The following is a 25,858-nucleotide window of genomic DNA, read 5'->3' on the forward strand; positions in this document are numbered from 1 at the left end:
TGCCCAAGAAGGATGGGACTACCCGGTTTTGTGTAGACTATCGCAAACTAAATGAGAAAACGGTGACGGATGCGTATCCCATGCCGCGTGTGGATGAGTTGTTAGACCGGCTGGCGGGGGCAAAGTATTTGACCACCATCGATCTATGCAAAGGCTATTGGCAGATCCCCCTAAGTCCTGACACTATTCCCAAGTCTGCATTTGTCACCCCGTTTGGCTTATTCCAGTTTCGATTTATGCCATTCGGGATGAAGAATGCCCCTGCGACCTTCCAGAGGCTGGCTGACCGGCTTCTGGATGGTCTCCAGGACTGTGCTTGTGCCTACCTGGATGACATCGCCATCTACAGCGCGACATGGGATGAGCATCTAAATCATCTAGAGACAGTATTGGACAGGATCCACAAGGCCGGAATCACCTTGAACCCCAACAAGTGTCACGTGGGCAAAGCAGAGGTTCAGTATTTAGGACATTGGGTGGGAAGTGGGAAACAGCGACCAGAACCAGCCAAGATTGAGGCCATAGCCAAATGGCCCACTCCACACACTAAAACCCAGGTCATGGCGTTTCTAGGGACAGCTGGGTATTATAGGAAATTTGTCCCCAATTACAGCAGCGTAGCAAAGCCCCTCACTGATCTGACCCGTAAGAACTTCCCCCGCCAGGTAACCTGGACACCCTGGACACCCCAACTAAAGGACGCCCTCACAAATACCCCAGTATTGGCCGCACCCGATCCAACTAAATGTTTCCTAGTTCACACAGACGCTTCTATGTTTGGATTGGGGGCAGTGCTGAGCCAAGTCGGGCCGGACGGTCAAGACCACCCGGTCGCTTACCTGAGTCGGAAACTATTGTCCCGCGAAGTAAGCTATGCGGCCATTGAGAAGGAGTGCCTGGCAGTAGTATGGGCACTCAAGAAGTTACAACCATATTTGTATGGACGGCAGTTTTCCCTTCTAACGGACCATAATCCCCTAGTGTGGCTTAATCGGGTCTCTGGAGACAACGCCAGATTATTGCGGTGAAGTTTAGCCCTACAACCTCTACATTAGACTTCACCATCCACTACAGACCTGGCAAACAAAATGGTAATGCCGATGGACTAAGTCAACAAACGGAACTTGTACCAACCCAAAAGACTTTGGTCATTCCCAAGCCGATCCGTTAAGGATCAGACTGTATGCCGATCGCGTCGCTGAAAAGGGGGAGCCGTGTTACAGAACCCCCCAGCACACCAAATAGGAGATGTATGCCCTTAATGCAGCAACCGACCGGCTGCGACCCCCTGGGCAGAGGTAAACAAGATATCCCACTTCTGACCTTCCCCCACCTTTGTAAATCCCACGGCTATTGTAATGTACATCTTAGTGTCTTTTATCTACTGGCCTGACACACATTGATTGTCCTGCCCTCTGTATGTATATATATTCTGAGACCGACGAGTAAAATGTGTCACACTGGAAATACATGGAGTAGCAGTGATCTTTTATATGTTCCCATGTTACAAAGTCTTTCGAACCAGCGTCCTTCATTCAGCAGTGAGGAAAACCAGAGTGGACCTCCTGAGAAATGGGGTGGTAATGAAAGAGGTATTACAGCACAGAAGACCCCATTACAGTCTTGAAAATAAAAAAAAAATTTTCCCACAAAAATGATTTTTAGCCAGCAATGTTTAATTTTCACAAGGGTAACAGGAGAAATTGGACCCCAAAAGTTGTTGTCAAACTTGTTCCTCGAAAGGGAAGTAGTGCCGGTTTGGAATGCAGACTTTGATGGAATCGTCTGCAGGCGTCATGTTGTGCTTTCAGAGCCCCTGATGTGCCTAAACAGTAGAAACCCCCCACAAGTGACCCTATTTTGGAAACTAGACTCCCCAAGGAACTTATCTAGATGTGTGGTGAGCACTTTGAACCCCTAAGTGCTTCACAGAAGTTTATAACGCAGAGCACCACCTCCTCCTATGGCCCACAGCCTGCATCCACCAGCACCACCTCCTCCTGTGGCTCACAGCCTGCACCCACCAGCACCTCCTCCTCCTGTGGCTCACAGCCTGCACCCACCAGCACCACCTCTTCCTGTGGCTCACAGCCTGCACCCACCAGCACCACCTCCTCCTGTGGCTCACAGCCTGCATCCACCAACACCACCTCCTCCTGTGGCTCACAGCCTGCACCCACCAGCACCAGCTCCTCCTGTGGCCACAGCCAAACACACATTGTCCTGCCCAACATTGTGGGTAAACATAAACACCGTCCCACCAAGTAGCCAACCTTTTATTTTCCAGGATGGAATGTGGGACCAAACAATCAAGACAGGTGTGCTTTTCTCAATAAGGCTTTTGGTTTGGAGATGTCCGCACAACATCCTCATACCCCAGAATCGCACCATCAGGCTGGTGTTTTAGGTTCTGAAATACATTTTCAACCAGAGACTTTAGACCTTGGGATTTTCCACCCTTTATTTAATCCCTTTCAGTCAGTTACCCCTATGTGTCACCTCGAGTTTCTGCGCCCTCACTTTTTTCAACACCCAGTCCAGGCCCAGTTCCTCCACGTCACATTAGTTTTTTTTTCCTTTGCTTGTTGCTATAAATCATCATTAGGGTTTGGTGTAGCAAAATAATATGCCTATTGTTTTATTCTTGGCATTCAAATCTATAATATGATTTGTGTTTAAAAAAGGCCTCATCTCATTTGGTTTCTTTGTGGTTCTAATCAGTAAATCAGACACAGCACTAAAAAGCATCAGCGGGAAAGTGTACAACCGTGGGCTGAAGATTCTGTGAAATGTGTAATACACGTGGAGCCTCACAGACTATTAATACCACAGAGTTGTATCTTTACTCTTTACTAATTATTAAAATGGGGGACACCGGGAAAAAACAAATTCTGCATCATTTCTGTAATTTTTGGCTGCAAAAACGCGTGAATTTGCTTTGTTTTTGCCTGATTTGAGTGAATGGTGAAAACGTGGGGCAAACCCGCAGAGAATTGACATGCAGATTATTTTCTGCACCAGAACTGCAAAAAATACTCAACATGTGCACGACACGTCAGGCTTCTTATTCACTTTGCTGGCGTCAGGTTTTGTCACAAATGCGGGCCGAAAAACGCACCAAATCTGCAACGTGTGCACACAGCCCTATAGGTACGAGCGATATCCGCAAAAAGTACGGATACACTGGTACGAGAAAAAGCATTGTGTGAACGAGGCCTAAGGTGTAAGTAGTAATGCCGTATAATACAGATATAGAGTAAATGTGCAGGACGTATACACGGACGGCTGGTGCACTATTTGCTGCAGGTTTCTGGAGGATTTGCCTTGTGACATAAGGGCGCTTGACAGCTACTTACCGTATTTTTCCGACCATAAGACGCACTTCTTCCCCCAAAATTTTGGGGGAGTGGGGGGTGCGTCTTATGGTCGCAATAGACGGTACTAACCTGGTGGCTGGTGGCAGCGGGCAGGGCTCTGCGGTGGTGGCAGCGGGCGGCACTCTGCGGTGCGGTGGTGGCAGCAGGCTGTGCTCCAGTGCAGGGGCGGCGGCTCCGCCGGCATTTCTTCTCAGCCCGGAGGCCCCCGCAGTTCCCTTGCTGGCCGCCGCCATGTTGCGGTGGCCTCCGGGAGCATGGATGTCGGGAAGATGGCCGCCGGTTCGGGGACGGCGCATGCGCAGCTTCAGATCTTGTCCTGAGATCTCGGGGGACGAGATCTCGTTGCCGAGATTTGAATCTCGTCCCCCGAGATCTTGGGACGAGATCTGATCCCGCGCATGCGCCGTCCCCGGACCGGCGGCCATCTTTCCGGCGTCCATGCTCCCGGAGGCCACCGCAACATGGCGGCGGCCAGCAAGGGAACTGCAGGAGCCTCCGGGCTGCGAAGAAATGCCGGCGGAGCCGTGGCCCCTGCACCGGAGCACAGCCCGCTGCCACCACCGCAGAGCCCACCTGCCCCAGCCCAGCACTGCTGCCCCAGCCCTGCTGCCCCTGCCTCAGCACAGCTGCCCCTGCCCCAGCATAGCTGCCCCTGCCCTGCTGCCCCTGCCTCAGCACAGCTGCCCCTACCCCAGCACAACCAACCTGCCCTAGCACAGAGCCGCCACCGCACGAGCCTGGACCACTGAATGACCACTGTGACTACTTCTCCACCTGTGCCGGATCCCTTCCCAGGTAAGCTGAATTCGGATTGTAAGACGGACCCCCATTTGACACATTATTTTTTTTTTCCCTTATTTTCCTACTGAAAATTGGGGTGCGTCTTATGGTCCGGTGCATCTTATAGTCCGAAAAATACGGTATATTATTTCTGTATAATCTCTTCCCTTCTTATATTCTGTAATGTTTTTAGTTCTTAGCTTCTTGGAGAAGGCAAAGTGCGCATCAGAATACATCTAGCCTTCTTTCTGTGTTGTATAATGTGAGTTTTCTCCTCCTGTTCCTGTCGTCAGTGTTGCGCTGTTTTCCTTAGTTTATGTTTTGTATTACGGCGCTATAAGATCATTTTCTGCCTCGTCTGTTCCTTCATTCCATCTTATTTAGACTGAATGTGATTTTCAGACACTTTATGGAGCTCGGCATTTTCTCTCGCATCCCCGTTATTTCTGCCATTTATAAACTTATGATTCAGGTTTAGTATTTTTCGTGCTTTATTTCAGTATTTTGATGAAATTTACCCATAAATTGCTGGTTTTTGCCTCTATTCTGTCTTTTGCGCTGTTATTTCCTCTCGTCGCCTCCTTCGCTCCTGGAGGATCTCTGTAATTACTCATTATTTCAGTGTGGTCACTCCGGTGCCATCATTTGATGCTGATATTGATCATTTACGATCACTTTCTCTCCTCTGCGGCATTTTCCCCACATCTCCGCGGTTTCCTGATTTATAACAGCGCATTTCTTCATACTTTTTAGAGGAAATCTTAGAAAATTGAGATTCTGTGCTTTTCTGCTATTGTGGAGCCCTAAACTAGCACTACAGATCTCCTGACACGATTACTGTCCGTATACAGCGCTCAGACACCGCTCTGACTGACTTTCTTCACAGGAACCATCTTTTGTGAGGTAATTTCACCTCATGGCATCACTAAAACCCTACACCATATTCCCACTAACGCCATTCACAGCAAGGAGTGCTGTCTGCTATCTCGGCTTTGCTGTATAATGGCGTCACAGACAAGTTTCCCGCCCTCACACAGCTCAGCTATCCTCCTCTACGCCCTCACTACATCGCAGCTGTGAGCAGAAATGGCGCCGTCCCCTTCACATCGCTCCTTTTATACCAACAGTGGACAGCGACACCTAGTGGCAGGAGAACGAACTGGAAGCTATTACACGGTGTACTACAGGAGCTTCCGTGACGTCATGCCCATGTGACCAGGCTGTTATGTGGCTGCTGCAGGAGGTGAGGGGGCGACGGGGGCGGGGTCTGTGACCGGGGGCGAGGTCTGTGTGATATTCCGACCCCTACAGTCACCGGGAGGCGGTGTCAGCACCCGGGCAAGTCACCTGTCCGGCGGCTGCGGGAGGTGAGACCGAGACCTGCATCGGGAGAGGATGTGGCGGCTGTGTGCGGAGCAAGCTGCGAGATGGAGCTGAGCTGGATGTGTGCGTGACCCGGGGGCTGCAATGTGTCCGTGTGACGGCGCCAGAGATGTGTGTGTCTATGGAATGTGTGTCCGCCTCTCCCGTCTCCTTGTGCCTCCGTATCCGCCTCTCTGCGTGTGCGCTCGTCTGCCTCCGTATCCGCCTCTCTGCGTGTGCGCTCGTCTGCCTCCGTATCCGCCTCTCTGCGTGTGCGCTCGTCTGCCTCCGTATCCGCCTCTCTGCGTGTGCGCCCGTCTGCCTCCGTATCCGCCTCTCTGCGTGTGCGCCCGTCTGCCTCCGTATCCGCCTCTCTGCGTGTGCGCCCGTCTGCCTCCGTATCCGCCTCTCTGCGTGTGCGCCCGTCTGCCTCCGTATCCGCCTCTCTGCGTGTGCGCTCGTCTGCCTCCGTATCCGCCTCTCTGCGTGTGCGCCCGTCTGCCTCCGTATCCGCTTCTCTGTGTGTGCGCCCGTTTGCCTCCGTATCCGCTTCTCTGTGTGTGCGCCCGTCTGCCTCCGTATCCGCCTCTCTGCGTGTGCGCCCGTCTGCCTCCGTATCCGCCTCTCCTCGTGTGCGCTCGTCTGCCTCCGTATCCGCCTCTCTGCGTGTGCGCCCGTCTGCCTCCGTATCCGCCTCTCTGCGTGTGCGCCCGTCTGCCTCCGTATCCGCCTCTCTGCGTGTGCGCTCGTCTGCCTCCGTATCCGCCTCTCTGCGTGTGCGCTCGTCTGCCTCCGTATCCGCCTCTCTGCGTGTGCGCTCGTCTGCCTCCGTATCCGCCTCTCTGCGTGTGCGCCCGTCTGCCTCCGTATCCGCCTCTCTGCGTGTGCGCTCGTCTGCCTCCGTATCCGCCTCTCTGCGTGTGCGCCCGTCTGCCTCCGTATCCGCCTCTCTGCGTGTGCGCCCGTCTGCCTCCGTATCCGCCTCTCTGCGTGTGCGCCCGTCTGCCTCCGTATCCGCCTCTCTGCGTGTGCGCTCGTCTGCCTCCGTATCCGCCTCTCTGCGTGTGCGCCCGTCTGCCTCCGTATCCGCCTCTCTGCGTGTGCACTCGTCTGCCTCCGTATCCGCCTTTCTGCGTGTGCGCTCATCTGCCTCCGTATCCGCCTCTCTGCGTGTGCGCCCGTCTGCCTCCGTACCCGCCTCTCCGCGTGTGCGCTCATCTGCCTCCGTATCCGCCTCTCCGCCCGTCTGCCTCCGTATGACATGTCACCACCACTATGTCTTGCACCAAATAAACTACAGCCTCACTACACCACATAGATGCAGCAGAGCTGAGTTTGCCCATGACGTCTCTGTGTGCTTGCAGCTCGATGAAAGCCTCAGCTACTTTCTGTTGTGCAGCATAACATTACCCCATCTCTGCTGTGTCGGCTTCCTCCTCTCCTCACTGTTCCGTATAAGCCCCCTGTGCTCCTCTCCCCTCTGTCCCCCCAGCAGTTTTATCACACTGGGTGCTATAATGTGCGGCCTCCACTCCGGTGTATTATACTCCTATTATCCCTCTTGGCTGTAATATCCGGCGTCTCCTGACTCCAGCACGCTGGGTGCTATAATGTGCGGCCTCCACTCTGGTGTATTATACTCCTATTATCCCTCCCGGCTGTAATATCCGGCGTCTCCTGACTCCAGCACGCTGGGTGCTATAATGTGCGGCCTCCACTCTGGTGTATTATACTCCTATTATCCCTCCTGGCTGTAATATCCAGCGTCTCCTGACTCCAGCACGCTGGGTGCTATAATGTGCGGCCTCCACTCTGGTGTATTATACTCCTATTATCCCTCCTGGCTGTAATATCCAGCGTCTCCTGACTCCAGCACGCTGGGTGCTATAATGTGCGGCCTCCACTCCGGTGTATTATACTCCTATTATCCCTCCTGGCTGTAATATCCGGCGTCTCCTGACTCCAGCACGCTGGGTGCTATAATGTGCGACCTCCACTCCGGTGTATTATACTCCTATTATCCCTCCTGGCTGTAATATCCAGCGTCTCCTGACTCCAGCACGCTGGGTGCTATAATGTGCGGCCTCCACTCTGGTGTATTATACTCCTATTATCCCTCCTGGCTGTAATATCCGGCTTCTCCTGACTCCAGCACTCTGGGTGCTATAATGTGCGGCCTCCACTCCGGTGTATTATACTCCTATTATCCCTCCTGGCTGTAATATCCGGCGTCTCCTGACTCCAGCACGCTGGGTGCTATAATGTGCGACCTCCACTCCGGTGTATTATACTCCTATTATCCCTCCTGGCTGTAATATCCAGCATCTCCTGACTCCAGCACGCTGGGTGCTATATTGTGCGGCCTCCACTCTGGTGTATTATACTCCTATTATCCCTCCTGGCTGTAATATCCGGCTTCTCCTGACTCCAGCACTCTGGGTGCTATAATGTGCGGCCTCCACTCCGGTGTATTATACTCCTATTATCCCTCCTGGCTGTAATATCCGGCGTCTCCTGACTCCAGCACGCTGGGTGCTATAATGTGCGACCTCCACTCCGGTGTATTATACTCCTATTATCCCTCCCGGCTGTAATATCCGGCGTCTCCTGACTCCAGCACTCTGGGTGCTATAATGTGCGGCCTCCACTCCGGTGTATTATACTCCTATTATCCCTCCTGGCTGTAATATCCGGCGTCTCCTGACTCCAGCACGCTGGGTGCTATAATGTGAGGCCTCCACTCCGGTGTATTATACTCCTATTATCCATCCCGGCTGTAATATCCGGCGTCTCCTGACTCCAGCTCGCTGGGTGCTATAATGTGCGGCCTCCACTCTGGTGTATTATACTCCTATTATCCCTCCTGGCTGTAATATCCAGCGTCTCCTGACTCCAGCACGCTGGGTGCTATAATGTGAGGCCTCCACTCTGGTGTATTATACTCCTATTATCCCTCCTGGCTGTAATATCCAGCATCTCCTGACTCCAGCACGCTGGGTGCTATAATGTGCGGCCTCCACTCTGGTGTATTATACTCCTATTATCCCTCCTGGCTGTAATATCCAGCGTCTCCTGACTCCAGCACGCTTGGTGCTATAATGTGCGGCCTCCACTCCGGTGTATTATACTCCTATTATCCCTCCTGGCTGTAATATCCAGCATCTCCTGACTCCAGCACGCTGGGTGCTATAATGTGCGGTCTCCACTCCGGGGTATTATACTCCTATTATCCCTCCTGGCTGTAATATCGGTGTCTCCTGACTCCAGCACGCTGGGTGCTATAATGTGCAACCTCCACTCCGGTGTATTATACTCCTATTATCCCTCCTGGCTGTAATATCCGGCGTCTCCTGACTCCTGCACGCTGGGTGCTATAATGTGCGGCCTCCTCTCCAGTGTATTATACTCCTATTATCCCTCCTGGCTGTAATATCCGGCGTCTCCTGACTCCAGCACGCTGGGTGCTATAATGTGCGGCCTCCACTCTGGTGTATTATACTCCTATTATCCCTCCCGGCTGTAATATCCGGCGTCTCCTGACTCCAGCTCGCTGGGTGCTATAATGTGCGGCCTCCACTCCGGTGTATTATACTCCTATTATCCCTCCTGGCTGTAATATCCAGCGTCTCCTGACTCCAGCACGCTGGGTGCTATAATGTGCGGCCTCCACTCTGGTGTATTATACTCCTATTATCCCTCCTGGCTGTAATATCCGGCTTCTCCTGACTCCTGCACGCTGGGTGCTATAATGTGCGGCCTCCTCTCCAGTGTATAATACTCCAATTATCCCTCCTGGCTGTAATATCCGGCGTCTCCTGACTCCAGCACGCTGGGTGCTATAATGTGAGGCCTCCACTCCGGTGTATTATACTCCTATTATCCCTCCCGGCTGTAATATCCGGCGTCTCCTGACTCCAGCTCGCTGGGTGCTATAATGTGCGGCCTCCACTCCGGTGTATTATACTCCTATTATCCCTCCTGGCTGTAATATCCAGCGTCTCCTGACTCCAGCACGCTGGGTGCTATAATGTGAGGCCTCCACTCTGGTGTATTATACTCCTATTATCCCTCCTGGCTGTAATATCCAGCGTCTCCTGACTCTAGCACGCTGGGTGCTATAATGTGCGACCTCCACTCTGGTGTATTATACTCCTATTATCCCTCCTGGCTGTAATATCCGGCGTCTCCTGACTCCAGCACGCTGGGTGCTATAATGTGCGGCCTCCACTTTGGTGTATTATACTCCTATTATCCCTCCTGGCTGTATTATCCGGCGTCTCCTGACTCCAGCACGCTGGGTGCTATAATGTGCGACCTCCACTCTGGTGTATTATACTCCTATTATCCCTCCTGGCTGTAATATCGGTGTCTCCTGACTCCAGCACGCTGGGTGCTATAATGTGCGGTTATAATGGTGCAGTCGTTCTCCAGTCTCCTCTGGACTTATTGTTTTTCCGCTTCTTTCAGTTTTGTGTTTTATTACAGGGAGCAGACTGGCACAATGGGCATCCTCTCCGACCCGGCAACCGCAGCTGGCACGTCTCATCACACGGCTCAACTCCCCACTCAGGTGAGTGCGCGAGCGAAACTCGGGAGGGGGGGGGGAGAGAGAACGAAACGCTGAGGGGGAGCGAGCGAAACGCTGGGAGAGAGGACGAGCAGAGCATTGTGCTTTTCCGCTCCTTCTATGATGGTCAGTCGGGCGTCTCCTTCTATGAAGGGTCCTCATTATATCAGGGGTCACTCATAATTCTGTGCTTCCCCCCATCATCATCAGCTCCCTGATCGGGGTCGGATGGTTCCTGGGTTTCCAGCCGTTCACGCTGCGCTCCTACATATCAGAGAACTCCATGGGCTCCACCATGGCGGACGAGAAGTTCGTGTACGGGGAGAAAGCACCGTAATAAGCCTGAGAATTCTCCGCACACGAGAAGTCAGCCGGGTGAGTGACCAGATCCTCTGCTGACAGCGCACAGGTCACCGCATCAGAGCTGCGCCCACAGCACACACCGACATCCTGCTGCGACTCGGGGATCAGAGTGTGGAACGGGGGGTGGGGGGATCAGTGTGTGGACTGGGGGTAGGGGGTGGACAGGGGGGAGAGGATCAGAGTGTGGAACGGGGGTGGGGGGATCAGTGTGTGGACTGGGGGTAGGGGGTGGACAGGGGGGAGAGGATCAGAGTGTGGAACGGGGGTGGGGGGATCAGTGTGTGGACTGGGGGTAGGGGGTGGACAGGGGGGAGAGGATCAGAGTGTAGGTGGGTGGGGGGGATTAGAGTGCGTGGGCCAGGGGTGGGATCAACTGACAGCACAGAGATCTTACCAGTGAGAGATGATGGCGCAGAACATTTATATGGGAGAAAGCTGCAGAACGTTTATCTCTTCTTATAAACCCGGAGCAGAGGCCGCCTCGCCCCGATCCCCGCTGATCCCGGGATGTGATGGGGGCGGGCGTCCCGATCCATTCCTATATTAGTTATTATGGACCCGCAGCAATCAGCCCATCATTCCCTGTGTATTGTTTCCTCTTATATCTGGCTGGCTGGGTCTGGTAGTGCTGCAGGTCCACATGTAAATGCTGAATTCCCCGTCATGTATGAGGAGCTGTCGTGTACCTGAGCCTCTCTCTAGAGCAGGGGCGCCTGTCTGACAGTGTGAATGCCCCTCTAGTGTGGGGTGGGCTCCCTGCAGTCTTCTGGCGTCTGCTGCCATCTAGTGGCTGTCCTGAGTATTGCACTGTGTTCTCTGCACCTTACAGACATAGCCATCGGTGATGATGGGACGAGCGGGAGCCATGCAGGCCGCCTTCTCCCTAGAGATCAGCAGCGACGTCAGCACCAGCTTTGATGTGGTCGTGGAAGGGCTGAACGGGCAGCTGCCCAGCCTGGATATGGTCAACCTGTTCCTAGCCTTCTGCCAGAAGAACCAGCTGCTGTGCACCACACAGGGCAAGGTGAGGCCCAGAGAGGCCGCTGCTGCCCCCGTCAGCGTTACAGTGTCAGATGTAGATGGAGCGCTACTTTCTAGGCATCACTAACACATACACCACAGCCCACCCCCTCCCGGCGTACGGGTAGAGTGCGGCCCACCCCCTCCCGGCGTACGGGTGGAGGGCGGCGCTCCTTACTTTTCCTCCTGCTGACACCGCTTCCGATGATCACCTGCAGCGCAGTGACTACAACGTCTTCGCCGGATACCCGCACACAATGCTGCTCATGGTCCTGAAGCTCCGGCCGACCTCAGGGAGACCACGGCCTCTTCCTCCGCTACCACTGCACATGGAGGGTCAGTAACATCTCTTGTGTGCAGTGCCAGAAGCGTGGTCAGTAACGTCACACATTTAGTACTGCACACGGGGGGTCAGTAACGTCACGCTTCTAGTACTGCACACGGGAGGGGTCAGTAACGTCACGCTTCTAGTACTGCACACGGGGCGGGTCACTAACGCCACGCTTCTAGTACTGCACACGGGGCGGGTCACTAACGTCACGCTTCTAGTACTGCACACGGGGGGGTCACTAACGTCACGCTTCTAGTACTGCACACGGGGTGGGTCACTAACATCATGCTTCTAGTACTGCACACGGGGCGGGTAAGTAACGTCACGCTTCTAGTACTGCACACGGGGGGGTCAGTAACGCCATGCTTCTAGTACTGCACACGGGGGGGTCAGTAACGCCACGCTTCTAGTACTGCACAGGGTGGGGTGGGGGGTCAGTAACGTCACGCTTCTAGTACTGCACAGGGTGGGGTGGGGGGTCGGTAACGTCACGCTTCTAGTACTGCACAGGGTGGGATGGGGGGTCAGTAACGTCACGCTTCTAGTACTGCACAGGGTGGGGGGGAGGGTCAGTAACGTTATGCTTCTAGTACAGCACAGGGTGGGGGGTCAGTAACGTGACGCTTCTAGTACTGCACACGGGGGGGTCAGTAACGCCACGCTTCTAGTACTGCACAGGGTGGGGTGGGGGGTCAGTAACGTCACGCTTCTAGTACTGCACATGGGGGGGTCAGTAACGCCACGCTTCTAGTACTGCACAGGGTGGGGTGGGGGGTCAGTAACGTCACGCTTCTTGTACTGCACACGGGGCGGTCACTAACGCCACGATTCTAGTACTGCACATGGGGCGGGTCACTAACGTCACGCTTCTAGTACTGCACACGGGGAGTCAGTAACGCCGCGCTTCTAGTACTGCACAGGATGGGGTGGGGGGGTCAGTAACGTCAAGCTTCTAGTACTGCACGGTGGGGTGGGGGGTCAGTAACGGGACGCTTCTAGTACTGCACACGAGGGGGTCAGTAACGCCACGCTTCTAGTACTGCACAGGGTGGGGTGGGGGGTCAGTAACGTCACGCTTCTAGTACTGCACACGGGGGGGGTTACTAATGCCACGATTCTAGTACTGCACACGGGGCGGGTCACTAACGTCACGCTTCTAGTACTGCACACGGGGAGTCAGTAACGCCGCGCTTCTAGTACTGCACAGGGTGGGGTGGGGGGTCAGTAACGTCACGCTTCTAGTACTGCACAGGGTGGGGTGGGGGGTCGGTAACGTCACGCTTCTAGTACTGCACAGGGTGGGATGGGGGGTCAGTAACGTCACGCTTCTAGTACTGCACAGGGTGGGGGGGAGGGTCAGTAACGTCATGCTTCTAGTACTGCACACGGGGGGTCAGTAACGCCACGCTTCTAGTACTGCACAGGGCGGGGTGGGGGGCCAGTAACGTCACGCTTTTAGTACTGCACACGGGGGGGTCACTAACGCCACGATTCTAGTACTGCACACGGGGCGGGTCACTAACGTCACGCTTCTAGTACTGCACATGGGGGGTCAGCAACGCCGCGCTTCTAGTACTGAACACGGTGGGGTGGGGGGTCAGTAACGCCGCTCTTCTAGTACTGCACAGGGTGGGGTGGGGGGTCAGTAACGCCACGCTTCTAGTACTGCACAGGGTGGGGTGGGGGGTCAGTAACGTCACGCTTCTAGTACTGCACACGGGGGGTCAGCAACGCCGCGCTTCTAGTACTGCACAGGGTGGGGTGGGGGGTCAGTAACGCCGCTCTTCTAGTACTGCACAGGGTGGGGTGGGGGTTCAGTAACGCCGCTCTTCTAGTACTGCACAGGGTGGGGTGGGGGGTCAGTAACGCCACGCTTCTAGTACTACACAGGGTGGGGTGGGGGGTCAGTAACGGGACGCTTCTAGTACTGCACACGGGGGGGTCAGTAACGCCACGCTTCTAGTACTGCACAGGGTGGGGTGGGGGGTCAGTAACGTCACGCTTCTAGTACTGCACACGGGGGGTCAGTAACGCCACGCTTCTAGTACTGCACAGGGCGGGGTGGGGGGCCAGTAACGTCACGCTTTTAGTACTGCACACGGGGGGGTCACTAACGCCACGATTCTAGTACTGCACACGGGGCTGGTCACTAACGTCACGCTTCTAGTACTGCACACGGGGAGTCAGTAACGCCGCGCTTCTAGTACTGCACAGGGTGGGGTGGGGGGTCAGTAACGTGACGCTTCTAGTACTGCACACGGGGGGGTCAGTAACGCCACGCTTCTAGTACTGCACAGGGTGGGGTGGGGGGTCAGTAACGTCACACTTCTAGTACTGCACATGGGGGGGGTCAGTAACGCCACGCTTCTAGTACTGCACAGGGTGGGGTGGGGGGTCGGTAACGTCACGCTTCTAGTACTGCACAGGGTGGGGTGGGGGGTCAGTAACGTCACGCTTCTAGTACTGCACAGGGTGGGGGAGAAGGTCAGTAACGTCACGCTTCTAGTACTGCACAGGGTGGGGTGGGGGGTCAGTAACGTGACGCTTCTAGTACTGCACACGGGGGGGTCAGTAACGCCACGCTTCTAGTACTGCACAGGGTGGGGTGGGGGGTCAGTAACGTCACGCTTCTAGTGCTGCACATGGGGGGGTCAGTAACGCCACGCTTCTAGTACTGCACAGGGTGGGGTGGGGGGTCAGTAACGTCACGCTTCTAGTACTGCACATGGGGGGGTCACTAATGCCACGCTTCTAGTACGGCACACGGGGCGGGTCACTAACGTCACGCTTCTAGTACTGCACAGGGTGGGGTGGGGGGTCAGTAACGCCGCTCTTCTAGTACTGCACAGGGTGGGGTGGGGGGTCAGTAACTCCACGCTTCTAGTACTGCACAGGGTGGGGTGGGGGGTCAGTAACGTGACGCTTCTAGTACTGCAGCAGTGACAGTGCACTCCATCAAGTGTCCACTAGGGGGAGCCGAACAATCGTGGACCTGAACTGTTTCCTTTTTATTCCCAGGACTATGGAAGGGATGTTCCGCAAACTGAACAACCTGTCGGAGCGGCTGCACCAGTCCCACTTCTACCTGCTTCCTTCCCTCTCCGGATCCTACATATGATGCATGAGACATTTTACTGACTACTGGACTTTTTTTTCCCCGTATGGGAATAAGTTTCAAACTTTCTACTTTCAGGAACATGGCTCCCAAGTGACGTGGTGCAATGATGACAACGCTGCGGATGGATAACAGTTCTTCAGGAGCAGCAGGTTTTACCACAAGAGTGAAACTCGGACAACTCCTAATAAATGTGACATCATAATAAAAAGATTAAAAAAACTCTTTACTTTTATTCAAGAGTTGTAATGTTATGTACAAAGACTGTTAACTACTCGCTTCACTAATCATACAAAACCTACAAAAGATAAAATGAAAAAAACCCTGCTGGAATTAAAGAAGTAAAAAGCAAAAGTGCGTGTAAATGCTGCAGAGTTCTTAGTAATACTGTATTTGATCTAACACGGCATAAAAGCCTAGTTCGCCCCAGTCCAAGAGGTGGGGATTTTCTATAACAGATGTCTAGAATTGAATCCAGAAGGATTTTTCCTCTGGACAGTATGGCCCCCAAAGGCCTAAACTATGAAATTGAACTTTATGCCTTTGACACTATTCTCTATTAGATATTTCTAATTAAGGTCAATTTTAATCTGGTGAAAATGGTAGAATTGGAGCAGGGAATGCATAGGGGTCCTCTATTTACCCTACTATTAGTCACTACCTAATAAAATCCCCATTTTTAAAGAGAGCTTCTCCAATATTGCCTTTTATTCAGTGTTGTATCTCCTAACAAACACCTATTTTATTGCTTACTAGGTGGTTCATTTTATACTTACATTTATACTCAATTTTTTAATTATTTCCCTTTGAACACAATTGTAATAAAGTATACATATAGTTTTAGATTAATTTTTATTTTCATATCCGCTCAGTCTTCCCAATATGTGGTATGCACACGATATTCAATCCTATTTTTCTCCATGACATTCATGTTGTAGCCTTGAGGTCCTGTAATTGCCTCCATAGAGTAGGCGTGTCATTACTTGAATGGTGTGGGCGGATCCAAACCGGGAGGCAGGGGGTTATAAGGACGGATTAGGGCCAATGCCTGTCACCTTGAAGAAGAGGGACCGCGTTGCTCGAAACGCGTCGTTCAGCACTGACCCGTGCCACTATCCATCCAGCATAGCAGCCAGCTACGTCACGCCCCCAGCTTCCTGCAGTTTGCTAGCGGCGGTGCTTCGGCCGGAGCCTGCCGCAAACTTCTGCTTTTCTACGCCCTTGCACCTTACTCCCCGCATACTAAACTGCCGTCAGCAATCACCGGTATGGGGGAGCGCACTCCTTGGTGTTATATGTTGGACCATTGTCCGGTAACTGAACGCGGTATCGTCCAACCCTCGACAAGGTGACTCTGTGCAAGCTGGGGTGTGGCCTCCCTCTCCTGAGCTGGAAATTGTATTTAAAGGCTTCCCCTGACTGGTGTCCACTGGTTGGCACCCGGTCCTTGTCTGCCCTTATTCACACAGACGTCAACTTTGACACATGATAAGGTTAATATTAGTCATTGTAGGACCGCCCTGACCACAGAGTCACCTTGTCGATGGTGGGACGGCTTTCATGCTGTGTTAGTGATGGTTGTTGGAAATGGGCCTCTATACATCTATGAAGATATTGTATTACATACCAGACATGTGCAGCTAGAATAGTCATTTACCACATTATCAATGTATAGAGAGTAGAGTTGAGCGAAACGGGTCGAAAAAATTCAAAAGTCGCCGACTTTTGGCAAAGTCGGGTTTCATGAAACGAAACCCGACCCTAGGATGAGGTCGGCCACGAGGTCGGCGACTTACGCGCCAAAGTCGCGTTTCAAAAGTTTGTTTTGCGCTCTTTTTCAGCCAATCAGGATCCACGGACACTGTGGGCAACGTGATGACATAGGCACGGGTCACCACCATCTTTCAGAAGGGCATGCAAGTGATTGGCTTGCTTTGGTGGGCGTCACAGGGGGTATAAAAGGGCGTGCACGCCGACCGCCATCTTACTTCTGCCGATCTTAGTATAGGGAGAGGTTGCTGCTGATTCTGTAGGGAGAGCGTTAGGCAGGGAAGAAGACAAAAAAACTGCTTCTGCTGCTAGCGATTGTGCCTGTACAACACACCAGTCACTGTGTGTGCAGTGCAAGGGGAGGCTATATTGTGGTGTATCAGTGGTGTTGGTTGTTGGGCTGCCTTTTAAGGCTTCCTGACACGCTGGCATTGCTGTTTACCCACTGCTCCGCAAACTGCTTTTTTAAAAGCAATTCAATCTCCCTTATCCTCTCGTCACTTTGGTCACAGGCAGCTGTGCCATCGAGCGTGTCACATAGTGCTCAGATATCAGTGGGCCGCACACAATCCACAAGTGTCCAAAAGTGTACGCAGAGATTCAAAATCTCCATTATCCTCTCGTCACTTTGGTCACAGGCAGCTGTGCCATCGAGCGTGTCACATAGCGCTCAGATATCAGTGGGCCGCACACAATCCACAAGTGTCCACTGTCCAAAAGTGTACGCAGAGATTCAAAATCTCCATTATCCTCTCATCACTTTGGTCACAGGCAGCTGTGCCATCGAGCGTGTCACATAGCGCTCAGATATCAGTGGGCCGCACACAATCCACAAGTGTCCAGTGTCCAAAAGTGTACGCAGAGATTCAAAATCTCCATTATCCTCTCGTCACTTTGGTCACAGGCAGCTGTGCCATCGAGCGTGTCACATAGCGCTCAGATATCAGTGGGCCACACACAATCCACAAGTGTCCAAAAGTGTACGCAGAGATTCAAAATCTCCATTATCCTCTCGTCACTTTGGTCACAGGCAGCTGTGCCATCGAGCGTGTCACATAGCGCTCAGATATCAGTGGGCCGCACACAATCCACAAGTGTCCACTGTCCAAAAGTGTACGCAGAGATTCAAAATCTCCATTATCCTCTCGTCACTTTGGTCACAGGCAGCTGTGCCATCGAGCGTGTCACATAGCGCTCAGATATCAGTGGGCCGCACACAATCCACAAGTGTCCAGTGTCCAAAAGTGTACGCAGAGATTCAAAATCTCCATTATCCTTTCGTCACTTTGGTCACAGGCAGCTGTGCTATCGAGCGTGTCACTTAGCGCTCAGATATCAGTGGGCCGCACACAATCCACAAGTGTCCAGTGTCCACAAGTGTACGCAGAGATTCAAAATCTCCATTATCCTCTCGTCACTTTGGCCACAGGCAGCTGTGCCATCGAGCGTGTCACATAGCGCTCAGATATCAGTGGGCCGCACACAATCCACAAGTGTCCACTGTCCAAAAGTGTACGCAGAGATTCAAAATCTCCATTATCCTCTCGTCACTTTGGTCACAGGCAGCTGTGCCATCGAGCGTGTCACATAGCGCTCAGATATCAGTGGGCCGCACACAATCCACAAGTGTCCAGTGTCCAAAAGTGTACGCAGAGATTCAAAATCTACATTATCCTCTCGTCACTTTGGTCACAGGCAGCTGTGCCATCAAGCGTGTCACATAGCGCTCAGATATCAGTGGGCAGCACACAATCCACAAGTGTCCACTGTCCAAAAGTGTACGCAGAGATTCAAAATCTCCATTATCCTCTCGTCACTTTGGTCACAGGCAGCTGTGCCATCGAGCGTGTCACATAGCGCTCAGATATCAGTGGGCCGCACACAATCCACAAGTGTCCACTGTCCAAAAGTGTACGCAGAGATTCAAAATCTCCATTATCCTCTCGTCACTTTGGTCACAGGCAGCTGTGCCATCGAGCGTGTCACATAGCGCTCAGATATCAGTGGGCCGCACACAATCCACAAGTGTCCACTGTCCAAAAGTGTACGCAGAGATTCAAAATCTCCATTATCCTCTCGTCACTTTGGTCACAGGCAGCTGTGCCATCGAGCGTGTCACATAGCGCTCAGATATCAGTGGGCCGCACCCAATCCACAAGTGTCCAGTGTCCAAAAGTGTACGCAGAGATTCAAAATCTCCATTATCCTCTCGTCACTTTGGTCACAGGCAGCTGTGCCATCGAGCGTGTCACATAGCGCTCAGATATCAGTGGGCCGCACACAATCCACAAGTGTCCAGTGTCCACAAGTGTACGCAGAGATTCAAAATCTCCATTATCCTCTCGTCACTTTGGCCACAGGCAGCTGTGCCATCGAGCGTGTCACATAGCGCTCAGATATCAGTGGGCCGCACACAATCCACAAGTGTCCACTGTCCAAAAGTGTACGCAGAGATTCAAAATCTCCATTATCCTCTCGTCACTTTGGTCACAGGCAGCTGTGCCATCGAGCGTGTCACATAGCGCTCAGATATCAGTGGGCTGCACACAATCCACAAGTGTCCAGTGTCCACAAATGTACGCAGAGATTCAAAATCTCCATTATCCTCTCGTCACTTTGGCCACAGGCAGCTGTGCCATCGAGCGTGTCACATAGCGCTCAGATATCAGTGGGCCGCACACAATCCACAAGTGTCCACTGTCCAAAAGTGTACGCAGAGATTCAAAATCTCCATTATCCTCTCGTCACTTTGGTCACAGGCAGCTGTGCCATCGAGCGTGTCACATAGCGCTCAGATATCAGTGGGCCTCACACAATCCACAAGTGTCCACTGTCCACAAGTGTACGCAGAGATTCAAAATCTCCATTATCCTCTCGTCAATTTGGTCACAGGCAGCTGTGCCATCGAGCGTGTCACATAGCGCTCAGATATCAGTGGGCCGCACACAATCCACAAGTGTCCACTGTCCACAAGTGTACGCAGAGATTCAAAATCTCCATTATCCTCTCGTCACTTTGGTCACAGGCAGCTGTGCCATCGAGCGTGTCACATAGCGCTCAGATATCAGTGGGCCGCACACAATCCACAAGTGTCCACTGTCCAAAAGTGTACGCAGAGATTCAAAATCTCCATTATCCTCTCGTCACTTTGGTCACAGGCAGCTGTGCCATCGAGCGTGTCACATAGCGCTCAGATATCAGTGGGCCGCACACAATCCACAAGTATCCACTGTCCAAAAGTGTACGCAGAGATTCAAAATCTCCATTATCCTCTCGTCACTTTGGTCACAGGCAGCTGTGCCATCGAGCGTGTCACATAGCGCTCAGATATCAGTGGGCCTCACACAATCCACAAGTGTCCACTGTCCACAAGTGTACGCAGAGATTCAAAATCTCTATTATCCTCTCGTCACTTTGGTCACAGGCAGCTGTGCCATCGAGCGTGTCACATAGCGCTCAGATATCAGTGGGCCGCACACAATCCACAAGTGTCCACTGTCCAAAAGTGTACGCAGAGATTCAAAATCTCCATTATCCTCTCGTCACTTTGGTCACAGGCAGCTGTGCCATCGAGCGTGTCACATAGCGGACAGATATCAGTGGGCCGCACACAATCCACAAGTGTCCAGTGTCCAAAAGTGTACGCAGAGATTCAAAATCTCCATTATCCTCTCGTCACTTTGGTCACAGGCAGCTGTGCCATTGAGCGTGTCACATAGCGCTCAGATATCAGTGGGCCGCACACAATCCACAAGTGTCCACTGTCCAAAAGTGTACGCAGAGATTCAAAATCTCCATTATCCTCTCGTCACTTTGGTCACAGGCAGCTGTGCCATCGAGCGTGTCACATAGCGCTCAGATATCAGTGGGCCGCACACAATCCACAAGTGTCCACTGTCCAAAAGTGTACGCAGAGATTCAAAATCTCCATTATCCTCTCGTCACTTTGGTCACAGGCAGCTGTGCCATCGAGCGTGTCACATAGCGCTCAGATATCAGTGGGCCGCACACAATCCACAAGTGTCCACTGTCCAAAAGTGTACGCAGAGATTCAAAATCTCCATTATCCTCTCGTCACTTTGGTCACAGGCAGCTGTGCCATCGAGCGTGTCACATAGCGCTCAGATATCAGTGGGCCGCACACAATCCACAAGTGTCCAGTGTCCACAAGTGTACGCAGAGATTCAAAATCTCCATTATCCTCTCGTCACTTTGGTCACAGGCAGCTGTGCCATCGAGCGTGTCACATAGTGCTCAGATATCAGTGGGCCGCACACAATCCACAAGTGTCCACTGTCCAAAAGTGTACGCAGAGATTCAAAATCTCCATTATCCTCTCGTCACTTTGGTCACAGGCAGCTGTGCCATTGAGCGTGTCATATAGCGCTCAGATATCAGTGGGCCCCACACAATCCACAAGTGTCCACTGTCCAAAAGTGTACGCAGAGATTCAAAATCTCCATTATCCTCTCGTCACTTTGGTCACAGGCAGCTGTGCCATCGAGCGTGTCACATAGCGCTCAGATATCAGTGGGCCTCACACAATCCATAAGTGTCCAGTGTCCACTAGTGTGTGCAGAAATTCTAAAACTCCCCTGTCCTATAGACACCTTGTACCTTGTTTTACATTACTATATATTTTGTTGGATTTTGTCTACATTTCTACCAAAAATGAGGAAGGCTGGTGGAAGAGGCCGTGGAATTGGGCGGGGGTTGGCAGCTGGTAATGATGGTGTTGGTGGTGGATCTGATGATAGTGGCAAGAGCAAAATAGGACCGAATGCAGGAGGTGCTGACCCTGCGTCATCGTCTGGCTACATAAGGCCTCGAACGCTTAGTTTTCTAGGAGTTGGCAAACCGCTTTTAAAGGCAGAGCATCAGGAAAAAGTTTTGTCTTACATTGCTGACTCAGCCTCCAGCTCTATCGCTTCCTCTTCTTCAGTTGTAAAAAGTAAAAGCACTGAGTCGTCATTGGAGGCTCATGTTCATGAACCACACCTTTCCTTGTGTCCTTCACCCCAACCAAGATTGAAGGATGACGCAGGCCATACTACTGATTACTCCATGGAGCTGTTTTCACATACCATGCCTGGATTATCAAGTGAAATGGTGAATTACCCAGGCCAAGATGAATCTGACATGGAGTGCACTGATGCACAGCCGCTGATGGATGATTCTGCTGGTACATTCACTCAGAGCACTACATTGTCCTCGCAGTGTACAGAGCCAGATTTTGACCCTGATGAGACTCAGGTGCCCCTTCCCGGACACTATACCACCATACACGGTGACACAGAGAAAGGTGCACATGACATAGAGGAGGAGGTGATGGATGACCCAGTTGTTGACCCAGATTGGCATCCATTGGGGGAAGAGGGTGCTGCTTCCAATAGCTCAGATGAGGAGCATCCACAGCAGACATCGACATCGCAACAGCTGTTATCTGGCAGGCCCGGAGCACTCCAAAGACAGGTTCCAAACATCAAAAGAGTTGCTGGACAGCTTGTCCAGAGGGTCAAAAGATCACAGCGTGCTAGGCCGCAAAATGTCTGCCAAAGTAGGAAGAGTGCAGTGTGGCAGTTTTTGGAACAAAATCCTCATGTTCAGGCCAAGGTTATCTGTAAGAAGTGCGCAAAGACCTTTAGCCGAGGGAAAAATCTGAAAAATTTGAATACCAGTTGCATGCTTAGACATTTAACCAGCATGCACTTGCAAGCGTGGACACAACACCAAACCTCAAGTGCCACATGTGCAACTGATCACAACGAAGGTAGTCAGCAACGCTACATTGTTTCCCCCACTGTAAGCCCACCGGTTAGCACAGCAGCAAATGTTGAGGTGTCGTTGCAAGACCACAGCAGTCAGGGAATCCCACTGTTATATCAACGAAAGACTGATTCTAGGCCATCAGAAAGAACACCAACTCCATCACCATCATCAACCCTCTCTCAGTCCGCCCTGTCCACCGCTACTTCCACCATATACAGCTCTCAAGTCCAGCTCACCCTCCCAGACACTATGAGTAGGTCAAGAAAGTACTCAGTCTCTCATCCGCGTACACTGGGTTTGAACGCCCACATTGCCTAACTAATCTCGTTTGAGATGATGCCCTTTCGGTTGGTGGAAAGCACAGCTTTCCGCGAACTCATGGCCTATGCAGTACCACGCTATGACCTACCCAGTCGCCACTTCTTCTCTCGCAAAGCCATCCCAGCCCTCCACCATCATGTGAAAGACCGCATTGTCCATGCACTCAAGCAGTCAGTGAGCGGAAAGGTGCACCTCACAACTGATGCATGGTCCAGTCGGCATGGCCAGGGCCGTTACGTGTCCATCACTGCGCACTGGGTTAATGTGGTGGATGCAGGGTCCACAGGGGACAGCGGTGGTGGGACATTGCTGCCTAGCCCACGGTATAGGAAACAGTTGGCTGTAGGCGTTCGACCCTCCTCCTCCTCCTCCTCCTCCAGAAGCGACAGCTCGTCCACAGAGCGCAGTTGTACGAGCACTCCATCTGCAGCTGCCACTGTTGCACACGATGTGTCCCCCTATCGAGCAGCTAGTGGAAAGCGTCAGCAGGCTGTGTTGCAGATGATGTGTTTGGGCGACAGACACACCGCCGAGGTGCTGGCCGAGTACTTGAAGCGACAAACTGAGTCATGGCTGGGCAGTGTACATCTTGAGGCAGGCAAGGTAGTTAGTGATAACGGCCGTAATTTTGTGGCAGCCATAGCCCTTTCAAAACTCAGCCACATACCTTGCTTGGCTCACACCTTGAACCTTGTGGTGCAGTGCTTCCTCAAAAATTATCCGGAGTTAACAGCCCTGCTCCAGAAGGTGCGAAGACTGTGCGCGCACATCCGCCGGTCGCCTGTACACTCCGTTCGTATGCAGAAGCTGCAGCGATTGCTCCACCTTCCCAACCACCGCCTCATTATCGACATTGCAACAAGGTGGAACTCCACCCTGCACATGGTGGAGCGGCTGTGCGAGCAGAGGCAGGCCATAATGCATTTGTGGGAGGATACACGGCCAGGCACTTTGAGAGCAGACATGGAGTTGACAGGCGTGCAGTGGTCGAAGCTGAAAGACCTTTGTAAAGTCCTTCAGTGTTTTGAGGAATGCACACGGCTGGTAAGCGCAGACGACGCCATCCTAAGCATGAGCATCCCACTTATGCGTCTGCTCATGCAAACTTTGACGCACCACCTTAAGGAGCAGGCGTCTGCAGCCAATGTTGATGAGGAGGAAGAGGAGGAGGGAATCCTTGATGACATTCAGCCATTGTCTGCTCAGGGACCTCTCCTGGACGAGGTGGAGGAAGAAGAGGAGGAGGAGGAGGATGATGGGGATGATTACTTAGGGGAGGAGGATGCATCTCGTGGGGCAAGTGAAAATGTTGGCGTGGCAAGGTCTGGTACAGGGTTTGTGCGTGACTGGAGGGATGTGGATTTGCCAGAAAGTGCTCCTCCACCCAGCACTCGCAGTGCATCATTGACACCGGGAACATTGGCCCACATGTCAGATTATGCCTTGCGGATCCTAAAAAGGGACCCCCGCATTGCCAAAATGATGAACGATGACGACTACTGGTTGGCCAGCATCCTGGATCCACGCTATAAAGGCAAATTACAAAACATCATGCCACAGGAGAACCTTGACCTAATATTGGCTAATAAACAAGCAACTCTGGTAAATCGGTTGCTTGAGGCATTCCCAGCACACAGCAGCGGTGATGGTTCTCACACGAGCCGTACGGGCCGGGGGCAGCTTGGCAGAGGTGTTCGTGGTGCACACAGCAGAAGTGGCGTTGGAGACAGGGGTTTCATGACAATGTTGTGGACTGATTTTTCAAATACCGCTCACACAACTGGTAATACTGCATCGATGGAAAGTGACAGGAGACAGCAGTTGTCAACTATGGTTACAAACTACTTTTCCTCCCATATCGATGTTCTCCCACACAGGCCATTCCCCTTTGACTATTGGGCCGCTAAACTGGACACCTGGCCTGAATTGGCCCAATATGCCTTACAGGAGCTCGCTTGCCCAGCTGCAAGTGTGCTATCGGAAAGAGTCTTCAGTGCAGCTGGATCAATCCTGACAGAAAAAAGGACCCGTCTGTCAACCCAAAATGTGGATGATCTAACCTTCATTAAAATGAACCACGCATGGGTTTCCAAGGATTTTGTCCCACCTTACCCTGATGACACATAGGGTGACAGAAAAATGGCTTGCTTTGGTCCACCTCTTCCTGGTACTTCACCTATTTCGCCTTTTGCATCAGCTGAATGTCCAACATCAACATATGCCACTTTCTAAAACTCCCTAACTGTGCTGCCTCCCCCCCCATGGCCGGGGTCACCACCTACCGCACGACACCGTGCGAGTGCCGTTGCCCTGGACAGGTGGGTAGGCCGACTCATGGGCGCGGGCACTGGCACAGGGTCCCTCATAGTGCAATCAAGTGTCTCTGACGGTGGTGGTGCACACCCGCCGTCAGACACACCGCTGTACTATGAGGGGCCCAGTGCCAGTACCGACGCCCACGAGTGGGCCCCCCTTGCTTGAGCAGGGCCCCAGCATTTGCAATCTTTACCTCTCCCTGCTCCTCCGCTGTGTAATCTGGGCCGTCAAATCCATACTGTGCCTGACACCGTCTGAGCCTGCCTCCTGAGACATATATTTTGAATGTGTACGCTATCCATACATGTTATCCGGGGATACGGTACCCTTTCTAACCTTTGTGCAATCACGTGCAATCCATACTGGGCCTAACACCGTCTGAGCCTGCCTCCTGAGACATATATTTTGAATGTGTACGCTATCCATACATGTTATCTGGGGATACGGTACCCTTTCTAACCTTTGTGCAATCACGTGCAATCCATACTGTGCCTGACACCGTCTGAGCCTGCCTCCTGAGACATATATTTTGAATGTGTACGCTATCCATACATGTTATCCAGGGATACGGTACCCTTTCTAACCTTTGTGCAATCACGTGCAATCCATACTGGGCCTAACACCGTCTGAGCCTGCCTCCTGAGACATATATTTTGAATGTGTACGCTATCCATACATGTTATCCGGGGATACGGTACCCTTTCTAACCTTTGTGCAATCACGTGCAATCCATACTGGGCCTAACACTGTCTGAGCCTGCCTCATGC

The 25,858-nt window shown here is 52.5% G+C and overlaps 1 protein-coding gene across 1 annotated transcript in view; it reads left to right on the forward strand.

The window, feature by feature from the left end:
* The first annotated feature begins 11,293 nt into the window (after nucleotides 1-11,293).
* The window catches only part of LOC141093946 (microtubule-associated serine/threonine-protein kinase 3-like), a 48,780-nt gene continuing 34,215 nt past the window's right edge, over nucleotides 11,294-25,858 (forward strand). Inside the window, exon 1 of the mRNA XM_073579625.1 lies at nucleotides 11,294-11,473. Within this exon, the coding sequence (XP_073435726.1) occupies nucleotides 11,294-11,473 (180 nt within the window). The remainder of the gene's footprint in view (nucleotides 11,474-25,858) is intronic.

This window comes from Dendrobates tinctorius, unplaced genomic scaffold (assembly GCF_039654945.1).
Source record: "Dendrobates tinctorius isolate UK_male_01 unplaced genomic scaffold, ASM3965494v1 ptg000063l, whole genome shotgun sequence".
In the NCBI taxonomy this organism is placed as follows: domain Eukaryota; kingdom Metazoa; phylum Chordata; class Amphibia; order Anura; family Dendrobatidae; genus Dendrobates; species Dendrobates tinctorius.